A 12,500-nucleotide genomic window follows, 5' to 3' on the forward strand; every position below is an offset into this window, starting at 1 on the left:
ATAATACGTTCATTCATCTTGTTTGTGTCGGTAAACCCTATACTCGCTGCAGTCCATCAGGCACAATCTCCACCACACTTGCCTAAAACTGTATTCGGAAGGGCGGATTTGAAACCCTTGCATTGTCCTCGACAACCTTTCTTGCATCAACAGTGAACATGCTCCTGTAGTGAAGAGGTTGCCTCTGCCAATATTGTCCAGAACGGGTTCTTACATGCCGTTGTCTTGTTTTTTCCAACCATACAAGTCTGGGGATGGAAGAACAGGCTGTAAAAGATAACACTGTATCCAAATCAATCCAGCTTGGTACACAGAACGTTTGGCATGTTGGAAAAGTGCCCCTTTTTTGGTGGTACAGACTCGATTGATCTACCTTTATGTACAAAGAGCACTTTTCTAGCTTCATTTACACTGTTATATTCACTTATCCGATGGTACAAAAGAACAACATATCGCTCCAGCAATGGTAGAATTGAATCACGGCATATTGTCCTTGGTTGGTCTGTCATCTGTCTAAAAGCAGCTGATATCTCGAGGAAAGTATTCCATGTATCCCATGCTGTTTCTTTCTTCGTCCTGCAAATGAAGATACAATGTCGCAACCTGTAAAGGCATGGAATATTGGTAAAAGCCTATATTTAAGAGAACCCAAAGATTGTGCAATATCATGAATAGGAATGTAACGGAAATGTTTCCCGATTGCAAATGTTATCCATATCTCATCAGCTTCTATGTCCTTAAATACAGATATAGCGATCACAATTACGTCTGTATCCACAGTTTTAATGCTGATCTTTTTAAAACCTTCCCTAAATGCATCTGCAACGTGAAGCATAACTCTCGTAACAGTTTCTTCGTGTTTGCACGGTTTTAGTTTTGACATATCTATGTGTGCCTGGTTTGAAATCATATTCTCTCTTACTGTACAGATAACATTCTTTTCAGTATTTGCTGCTTCTGACAACCTTTTTTGATAGAAACTGAAACAACTCCCTTTTATTCTCATCAACCCGTAGAAAGCCATGCCAGTTCTTAGGGATATTTGTTTGAGCTTAAACTCGCCTTCGAATTCCCTTCCCTCTTTTTTCTCTGATTGCACTTTTGAGGCTGTTTTCTACATATGTGTCCCATACTACATCAACGCGTCCAACATCGCTATTTCGGTTTACTAAGTAGTGAAGAACATTTTTACCGCATAATCATGAAATGATATGCTGCACCAGACTTGAGCATATTGACTACTGCTGCACATTCAATTATTGTTGCATTCACTTGAGGGTTAACTATTGTTTTAGATATTAACGGCTCAAGACATTTTCTTGATAGATCTGACTTATCACACTGACGTATGGTCCCATTTTGACTCATGATGGCGGATTCTTCTGGTTACGGCGAAGATAAACTATTCATTTTGTTTGGAGGTCCCCATATCGCGATGGCCATTTAAAAAAAACTATTGGCGATAGGCTGGAAGCGTCAGGTTGGACCAATGCTATTTCTTTTATGCGGTAAAAGTGTTTGTTCCCTACATAGTAAACCGAAATAGCGATGTTGGTCGCGTTGATGTAGTATGGGACACATATGTAGAAAACAGCCTCAAAAGTGCAACCAGACAAAATAAAGGGAAGGGAATTCGAAGGCGAGTTCAAGCTCAAACAAATATCCCTTAGAATTGGCATGACTTTCTACGGGTTGATGAGAATAAAATGGAGCTGTTTCAGTTTCTATCGGAAAAGTTGGTAGAAGTAGCAAATAGTGAAAAGAATGTTATCTGTACAGTTGGAGAGAATAGGATTTCAAACCAGGCACACATAGACATATCAAAACTGCAACCGTACAAACACGAAGAAGCAGATACGATAGTCATGATTCACGTTGCAGATGCAGTCAGGGATGGTTTTTAAAAAGATCAGCATTAAAACTGTGGATACAGACGTAATTGTGATCGCTATATCTGTATTTAAGGACACAGAAGCTGATGAGATATGGATAGCATTTGCAACTGGGAAACATTTCCGTTACATTCCTATTCATGATATTGCACAATCTTTGGGTCCTCTTGAATCCATGCTTTTACCAATATTCCACGCCTTTACAGGTTGTGACACTGTATCTTCATTTGCAGGACGAGGAAAGAAAACAGCATGGGATACATGGAATACTTTCCCCGAGGTATCAGCTGCTTTTAGACAGATGACAGACCAACCAAGTTCAATATACCGTGATTTAATTCTACCATTGCTGGAGCGATATGTTGTTTTTTTGTACCATCGGACAAGTGAATCCAACCGTGTAAATGAAGCTAGAAAAGTACTCTTTGCACATAAAGGTAGATCAATCGAGTCTGTACCACCAACAAGAGAGGCGCTTTACCAACATGCCAAACGTTCTGGATTGATATGGATACAGTGTTTGCTTTTACAGCCTGTTCTTCCATCCCCAGACTTGTATGGTTGGAAGAAGCAAAACAACGGCATGTAAGAACCCGTTCTGGACAATATTGACAGAGGCAACCTCTTCACTACAGGTACATGTTCACTGTGGATGCAAGAAAGGTTGTCGAGGACAATGCAAGGGTTTCAAATCCGCCCTTCCGAATACAGCTTTAGGCAAGTGTGGTGGGGATTGTGCCTGATGGACTGCAGAGTATAGGGTTTACCGACACAAACAAGATGAATGAACGTGTTATTGCATATAACAGCTACTGTATATATATTACTTTCAATTGTACTCATCTGATATATTTTTATTGTAAATATTGCAACGTCATATTGACCTGTTTTATTTTTTTTGTTATTTCAGCCGCCATCTTGGAAAAAACCGGAAGTTGATAGTTTTTCATATTGGTTTCATAATTTTATGTGTTAAGAAGGGTCTAAAGAGATAATATATAAAGTTTATTTGTTTTACCACCTTGTGTATGATTTCTTTGATATTTAGCTTAGAATTTTTGCAATTTTGTCCGCCATCAAGGAAAAAACCGGAAGTTGATTTTTTCAGGTTGGCTCCATATCTTATTTTGCTTAGAATGGTATTAGGAGCTTATATACCAAGTTTCATGCTTTTACCATATTGTGCAGGGTTTTTCTGATATTTCCTGGACTATTGTGATTATTAAGCTCGCTATGTCATTCAATATTTGTTAGCTTATTCTTGACTAAATTCATCGTAGTTTTCGTTGAAACGCTAGCCTCCTGTACCAGTAACTTACACACCACTCTGTCCACAACGTATTGACCTCGAATGTCCAGTCTTTCCAAAGTTATTCATTTATGTATATATTAATGCTTTACTGTTTTATTAAAGGTGATCAAGATGCGTTAATTGCGTAATTCTTCAAATTTCATAACACTTGAATTTTTCAAAACACGTAATAGATATGCATCCTTTTATTACATTTTTGTTTTTCTTCAACATTTTAAGGCTGTTTCTCACTGCTGAAAATAATTTTAAAAGAAAAGCACATTTAAATTTCCATCAAATTTATTGTTAATATTTCATCTTCAAAACTTGTTCATTAGAAAAATTTGACCAACTTGACCGGAGAAACTAGTAAGAATAAATATTGATCATACATGACCTATGAATTCCTAATTATGACACGTGTCGATAAAAAAGAGTATAACGTTATGAATATTACTTTGATAATCTTAACACACACATTTCAATTTAAAAATAATATTTTTTGTAATGATATACTTTAATTTGATGTTGAATTCAATTATATGTCCTGAAATCAGTTTTTTTTAGCGGTAATTAGATGTTTCTTTAATTTATTATTGTTTTATTAAAAGCAGTGACATATAATACTATAAGTCTCTGTAAAAAGTGATCAAAACTCTATAATGAAGGGCTGGGTTGGCATTCCTTCTTTTCCGTATTTCCGCTGTCACATATTCTTTATTTCTTTATGTTATTTTTCTCTATTCTTTATTTGTTTGACCATTATTCTCAATTTTACATATTTTAGCACCCTATTATTCTCTATTCCTAATTTTTTTTTTTTTTTTTTTCTCTATTCTGTATTTGTTTGGACCATTTTAGATAGTATTGGCCCATTTTTCTGTAGTAATTGCCCATTTTTCTGTAGTATTGGCCCATTTTTCTGTAGTATTGGCCCATTTTTCTGTAGTATTGGCCAATTTTCTGTAGTATTTGCCCATTTTTTTGTAGTATTGGCCCATTTTCTGTAGTATTGACCCATTATTCTATATTCTTTAAACCCCATCCAGCCCCTTCCCTAACGGCGTGAAACTTCGTAATTTCATTACACTTTCGATTTGCAAAACATATTTTTCATAGTTATGAATCCTTTCTATAAAAGGTTATTTTTCTTTAACGTTTCAAGCCACTGTATATATACCACAGATTGCGAGTAAGTCATAAATTCCTTCAAATGTATAGTAATATGTTATATATGTAGCACGCCTTTTACGAATTACCGTATTTGATTCACGAAAAGCGTAGCTTTGAGTGGATTAAATGTGTTTATGAGTTAGGCGTGGCTATATATGATTTGTAACATTACTGTGCGATGACACATGCCAAAGTGTTACATTACTGTGCGGTGACACATGTCAACGGTGAAACTTAACTGCACTTTTCGTGAATCAAATAGTGGAGCTTTCTAAGATAAAACGTCCCTTAATTTTAGAAAATGAACTCATCGATTAGATTTTTTAAGTAGGATTTGATTTTATGTTTCATTACTTGTAAATGAATTGTTGTCGTGATACTTTCACCAAGGTTTATTGATTAGAGAGCGATGTAAGTGTTATTGATTAGAGAGCGATGTAAGTGTTATTGATTAGAGAGCGATGTAAGTGTAATTGATTAGAGAGCGATGTAAGTGTTATTGATTAGAGAGCGATGTAAGTGTTATTGAAGGGTCCCCCTTTCAAACCAATATGACGTGTAGTTTTAGAACAGCTTAGTTGTGATAAGAAGGAAACATTTTCTAAACTTCTTGATAAGGTTTCTCCCTTTCCCAACACCATGAAAATATCGATTAATAAATGGCTGTTGAGTGCGTAAGGTCCTGAGATAAATAATTGAAACATGTTCAATTCACAGAGATATACATTTGAAAAGTAGAGGAAATGAAACGGCTGAAAATCAAGTGACAAGTTTTTGAAATATTCGATTTGACACGATAAAAACAAGTTTCCACGAATTTATCAATATGGCCTCTTCGTTCATAGACCACATTATTCCTTTTTGTAGCTCTCCTCGAGCGTGTATTTGCTTCAAGTTTATGGAATTATTTTTGATTTAGTGTTAGGTTTACAAGTTGGCTAGTCTTAAAACAAATATTTATAGATAGCATATAAGATTTTCTTTGAAATAGTGAACATTTATTTTGAAGTTGAATTGAATTATACAGTGTACTATATCCTTAGTGCATTTTTTTTATGTTCGAAGTTCCCCTTTTGATGACAAGCCCACAGTAACAACAACATAATTTTTCTATACATTGTCAAAAAAACTACAACAATGTCATTGCCAGTTTTCAAGCATCATCGCACACAGGTTTGTCCAATAGGACAGCTGATGGAAGAAAAGTGACAGGTAGCCACGCCTACATTAAACTGATGTCCACCAACTGCCGTCAGAAACATAAATTGTATAAATCAAACATGGATAAATTTACAGAGATTTGGTTGCGCATTCAATATTTGAAAAAAAGTTTATATACATGTAGTTATTATTGTGTAATAAGACGTCCAAAGTTAAATTGTGGGAAATTGTTGTGCACATCCCCCTTTTTAGACTCTCTATCTAAACTTAGAAATACAAAATATGACCATACCGTTATTTTTCGCAATTTTACAAGAAATTGTATACATTGTGGTGAAAAACATGCATATCGAGGTACGTAGATGAACAAAATAATTATACCAATAATAAAAATTATAATGTCAATTTCATAAATTCAAGGGTTATAGCTAGAAAACGACCGAATTCACGATTCATAAATTCCCATGTACATAAATTCATACAGATTTTATTAATGTTTATCTTAAAATTAAATTCCGATCGTTGGCTGTTCATCGAACAATATTACAGGAAATGCAGGGTAATAGCAATAGAAAGCAAAAGAGAAAGATTCAATTTGTAAAATCAGAGCATTCCTTAAATTCAACATTCAAAATATGTTTTGGGAAAACAGCAGCATACAAGTTTTGATTTCTGAATACGACTGATGTTCATAATATCCTTAACAATTAGCAATGGTTGTCCCGGCAGCTTGCTCTCCCCGAGTTCGAAGGTTTTGTATTCAACAACCCAACACTTTTCAAGTGTCAAAACTTCAAATTTAAGTTAAATTTCAAGATTTGAATTCTCAAAATTTCAACAACTTCAAGTCGAAATTTTAATATTTCAATTTTCAAAATTTTGCCTTGAAAAAAGTTCAATTATATATGTTTTTTTTTTACTTTGTCCCTAATATGCTTCCGTGCAAATCCCAATCAACCAACTAAAGAAAAAAAAACATATTTAATAAATTATAAAATTAATTTGGATAGTAAAGGTCTCTTTTGGCAAGTTGGGCTCTTATGAGTTTTGTTGTTTCATTGCCTATTATCTTGATAACTTATTTATAGAGAAACCTTTCCTTCCTAATGGTATAGACAAGAACAGATTTACAAAATAATTAAACATGACTAAAATTATAAATCAACTACTGTAGGGTCAATTTCATTCATTGGGAGTTGGGAAGTGGGAGGAAACAATAGACATAGATTACGTTATTGCTAGTTTGATTAATTTAAAAAAAGCATGGCATTGAAGTTTCGAATGTATCATCATATAATTGAATGTCGATGTAGCATACTAATATTTTATCGGTTCAAGGACTCCAAATTTGCATTTAATTTCGTTTTATCATTTGATCCGTTCCTGCTGCACACGATGTTTTAGAGTAAGCGCAAGAGTTGATACACTCGGACTCAGAATAATGTTTCTCCGTGAGTGGATCGATATTTTTTTATGTCCTTGAGAGTAATCTATCAAGATATATAATGTCTGCAAACTGTATATAGCAGAAACAAAAATTAAATTCAAATAAAATTGAGAATGGAAATGGAGAGAGACAACAACCAGACCAAAGAGCATAAAACAGCACAAGGCCACCGGTGGGTCTTCAACACAGCGAGAAAATTCCGCACCCTGAGGCGGGCTTCAGCTGGCCCCTAAACAAAAATGTGTACTAGTTCAATAAAAATGGACGTCACACTTAGCTCCGAAACATATAAATGAACTAAAATAAAAAAAAAAAAAACAACATACAAGACTAACAAAGGCCAGAGGCTCCTGACTTGGGACAGACGCAAAAAATGCGGCGGGGTTAAACATGTTTTGTGAGATCTCAACCCTCCCCTATACCTCTAGCCAATATAGAATAAACAAACACACAGCAATACGCACAGTTCGGTTTAAAAGAAGTCCGAGTCCGATATCAGAATAGGTAACAGAAGAAACTAAGCAAAATGACAATGATACATAGATTAACAAAGGACTACTAGCAGTTACTGATATGCCAGCTCCAGACCTCAATTAAACTGATTCAAAGATTATGTCTTTATCATATGAAAATCAATCGATCACATTTTCTCCCGTTAGGGGTTTAGTATAAATACATGTTTACCTGAGAGTTGCCAATTCGATACGTTTGAATTTGGTTCGACACATCACAGGACTTCCAGCTCTTGTGTATATCCTTCCCTAATGATCGTTTTGGCTTCATTGCTTAAAAAAAGTATTAATGTTATACTTGAGCCGTCGAAATTTGTATCTGCTCGATCTTCAAAATGAACTTAAATCAAGAAATGTAAACTGAATTAAGAACGTTTTACATTGATTCAACAGCGTAGTTCGTCTTTCAGCAATTTACATAATTTCACATTCAATGACAATGTCCTTTGGAAGTAAAAACGGTAAATCGGTACCCCCGGGTTTATATGTAATGCAAAACTTCGCTTATCAACCATGATGAATATGGGACACAGAAAAAGGAACACGTTAACGCAGGTTAAATACATAAATCGATATTCCGATTCGCACTTTGTTCGTAGCGATCGTTTCTTAAGAAACCGATGTACTCTCTTGAAATTAAATAAACGTAGGTGCTAGATTTAATCATATGTTTGTTAAATAAGTTTTAGACAGTTTGTAGTTATGTTTTATTAAGAACATAAAACCCTTTCCTGCATTGAATTCATTGAAAAAGGAAAGGGTGGGGTATTAATAAAAGTATTGTACTTTATATAACATCAAAATACGATTTACATTTGTTTCTTTCCAATGTATTTAAACAGTTTCAAATACTCCACTATTGTTTAGATCTCAAAGGTAAAATTGATTGAATGTAATAATACATTAAGCAAAGAAACACAGATACGTACACTGACTATGCTTTGTTTTGAAAGAAAAAAGAAAGCGTTATTTGCAAAGGGAAATCGAGGGACAAAATTATATTTCGGTAACATGAAAAAAAAAAAACATCAAAGAACAGCAATACGCAAGTAAACTTAAAAGAAAAAAGAGCGACACGAACCTTGCAGAAAAAAAAAAAACAGAAAAGGGAAGGGTATGCAGGTGGTACGGTTTGGGTAAACGATAACCGTCTCTTGCAAAACAACCGCCGAGTTAAGGTCAATTTTGGAGAACGAGGAAGGAAAGAGGGGGCCTGCGTCACACGGGAAAATTGTGAATATTTGTGTATAGTAGGTGAATAGGTCTGATCGATTTCTTGATCTCCAGACATTTCATGGTGATGAATTTAGATATTATAACTATATTAATTCATTTTCACAAATAAAATATATAATATTTGGGATTATAATTAATTCTTTTAAAATTCATTGAAATAATATAAGATAATGAAATACAGATGAACAACAATAGAATTTGAATTGATTGCACGCTTGTGATCTCTTCATTTGTGCTCATTCGTCATATTTTATAGTGTGCTGGTATTTGAAATAAAATCGACTGCGGTGCACTCGATATGGTTGAACCTTTTTCTGCAACGTGAACCTGTCTTCAAGCTTCATGTGTTTTTTTCTTTCTTTTTTTTCTCATTCACCTAATAAGAAATAAAACCCCAGAAGGAATTAGTGAAGACCTGTACATGTATTGTAGTATGTGTGTCATTGGGTTGCTGTATACACGCGGTTAGAATGTTTGTATATGTTTTTTTTACAGAAGTAATGAATACTATGGAAAGGACATCAAGTAATCATATAACACTGACGCAAACACTGAATTATCTAACTACTATCAAACACTACAACATAATAATTAATTATCATTATATGACAGTGTTAATCATACACTGTAACTAAACACTGATTTATTTAACTAGCATCAAACACCAAGACATAATACTTTAATCATCATTACAGGACGGGAAAACAGCATTACATTTGGCCGTTTGGAGTGGAAACATTGAGTTAACAAAATGGCTGATAGAACAAAAAGGAATGGATCCCATGGATAAATCATCTAAGGTAACATTTTTCATCAATGTATATAAAAGGACTAAAACTGATATGCACTAAACAAAATCACTTCAGTATAAACTATCAATCAATAAACTATTCTCTCCCAAAATTAAAGGAAACGCAACAACAAACTGTTATTTCTTTTCTTTTCAAATTATGAATTTTCTTAAAACATTTGCTTGATAGAGAAATCGAAACATTATCATGTCAAAATTTAAATGTCCGATAATTTAATTAAAACTCCTTATTTCTGGTCGAGAAGTGTAGCCGTTTAATTGAATCAGCCGATAAATTGTTTCTCAAACTTGATATTCCTTGATATTCTAAGGTCAAAAACAGTAAATCGGAACGTCGTCATTTGTCGTTACCAAGCCAGTGAACTACAGAATGTTGCGCTATATTTAATTATTTTCACCATGGTTCGATTTGTAGACTAGAGCCCCGGTACCAACAATAAGGATCAGCAGCTATCTGTCAACGTTTGACCGACCTAGAATCAAACCAGAAGCTACAGATTTAAAAAAAATAATACTTGTTTGAATTATCTAAAGTGGGTTTACTTATTTTTGATAAATGGCTTCTTACATTGACATGCAATTTTCATGAGGGCAAATCCGGGTCAATATATTATTTTTTAAGGTTTGTCAACCAAATTCTGCAAACATTTCTGTCATGGTACAGGTAATACATGGCCAGAATAATTTGTTCATGCTTCACCTGATTTCAGCGCTAGAGGTAAAAAGTACCAAAAGATCATATAGGATCTTAAATTCTAAGGATTGTTTTCATATCCTGTAGGGTATTAACTTTATCCTTAAGAATTAAAAATCCTAAGGGATTATTTCCAAAATATTTTTTCCTATACATTGCTACATGTATATGGTTATATTTATTCAAAAGGATTATCAACAATGTCGTATTGTTTGTCCCTTAGGATGTGTTATGCTGTATAGGAAATTTTCTGTTCTATACGGTATTTTTTGTTTCATAAAAGAAATGTTTGTCCAATAAGAGTATTTTCTTCCCTTTGCAGATTTTTATATCCCCTACGAGTTAGTTTACCTTCCGTTATTGTTAGTTTGATTAATTTAAAAAAGCATGGCATTTAAGGTTTCGAATGTATCATCGTGTAATTGAATGTCGATGTAGCATACTAATCGGTTATCGGTTCAAGGACTCCAAATTTGCATCTAATTTCTAATTATCATTTGATCCGTTCCTGCTGCACACGATATTTACGAGTAAGCGCAGGAGTTGATACAATCGGACTCAGAATAATGTTTCTCCGTGAGTGGATCGATATTTTCACGTCTTTGAGAGTAATCTATCAAGATATATAATGTCTGGAAATACGCAAACTGTATATAGCAGAAACAAAAATTAAATATTGCCGGCATGCTGCACAGTGCTAAATGTTATTTGCCAATTTAGAACGATAACGGTTAAACAATATTCTGGAACATAACTACCAATGGAGAAAACTTTATTTATAACTGATATATTCAAATAAAATTGAGAATGGAAATGGGGAATGTGTCAAAGAGATAACAACCCGACCAAAGAGCAGAAAACAGCCCAATGCCACCAAGGGTCTTCAACACACCTAAGGCGGGCTTCAGCTGGCCCCTAAACAAAAATGTGTACTAGTTCAATGAAAATGGACGTACGTCACACTAAACTCCGAAACATATAAATGAACTAAAATTTAAAAAAAACATACAAGACTAACACAGGCCAGAGGCTCCTGACTTGGAACAGGCGCAAACATGCGAAGGGATTAAACATGTTTTGTGTGACCTCAACCCTCCCCTATACCTCTAGCCAATATAGAATAATCAAACACACACAATACGCACAGTAAAACTCGGTTTAAAAGAAGTCCGAGTCCGATGTCAGAATAGGTAACAGAAGAAACTAAGCAAAATGACAATGATACATAAATTAACAAAGGACTACTAGCAGTTACTGATATGCCAGCTCCAGACCTCAATTAAACTGATTGAAAGATTATGTCTGTATCATATGAAAATCAAGCACAATCTCTCCCGTTAGGGGTTTTATAAATACATGTTTACCTGAGAGTTGCCAATTCGATACGTTTGAATTTGGTTCGACACATCACAGATGGACATCCAGCTCTTGTGTATATCCTTCCCTATTGATCGTTTTGGCTTCATTGCTTAAAAAAGTATTAATGTTATACTTGAGCCGCCGAAATTTGTATCTGCTTGATCTTCATATCGAAGTTAAATCAAGAAATGTAAACTGAATTAAGAACGTTTTACATTGATTCAACAGCGTAATTCGTCTTTCAGCAATTTACATAATTTCACATTCGTTCTTACAGACAATGTCCTTTAGAAGTAATGAACTGTTATCACAGAGATATGTCTCGCCTTTTTGTAATTTTGATAATGCAAATGTTAAAATTAAAATAGAAATAATTTAACACATTAGTTATTCAAATATTCAAAGTCGATGAACCATGACTGAAGGTACATGGCTAAACAATCAATGAACCATGACTGAAGGTACATGGCAAAACAATCTCCATGGAAATGAGATGTGCCAATGCTAATACAACTGCATACCAGATACCATAGACTTATCATAAGTCGTTCCCTTTCAACAAACCTAAACACAAACATTGACTTGTAAACTATGTAAAAGTTTCAAAGTCAATGAACCATGATGAGCGGCTGGGGCTATATAATCTCCATGGAAACGAGACTTGCAAATGCCAATAAATTTGCATACCAAAAATCATTGACTTAACATTAGCGGTTCATCTTAAACTGATCTAATCACAAACTAATACATGTTAACTAATCAAAGGTTTTTAAGTCAATAGACCATGACTGAGGGGGCGGAGCCAAATAATTTCCATGGAAATGAGATATGCCAATGCTTATACAACTGCATGCCAAATATCATTGACTTACCACTAGTGGTTCCCCATAAACTGACCTAAGCAAAAACTGATACATGTAAACT

The 12,500-nt window shown here is 34.3% G+C and overlaps 1 protein-coding gene across 1 annotated transcript in view; it reads left to right on the forward strand.

Annotated features, from left to right (window-relative positions):
- Window positions 1-12,500, forward strand: part of LOC127701432 (putative ankyrin repeat protein RF_0381) — a 50,539-nt gene that overhangs the window by 10,060 nt on the left and 27,979 nt on the right. Inside the window, exon 2 of the mRNA XM_052205311.1 lies at window positions 9,408-9,512. Within this exon, the coding sequence (XP_052061271.1) occupies window positions 9,408-9,512 (105 nt within the window). The remainder of the gene's footprint in view (window positions 1-9,407; window positions 9,513-12,500) is intronic.

The sequence above is a fragment of the Mytilus californianus genome, unplaced genomic scaffold (genome assembly GCF_021869535.1).
Source record: "Mytilus californianus isolate M0D057914Y unplaced genomic scaffold, xbMytCali1.0.p SCAF_5, whole genome shotgun sequence".
In the NCBI taxonomy this organism is placed as follows: Eukaryota; Metazoa; Mollusca; class Bivalvia; order Mytilida; family Mytilidae; genus Mytilus; species Mytilus californianus.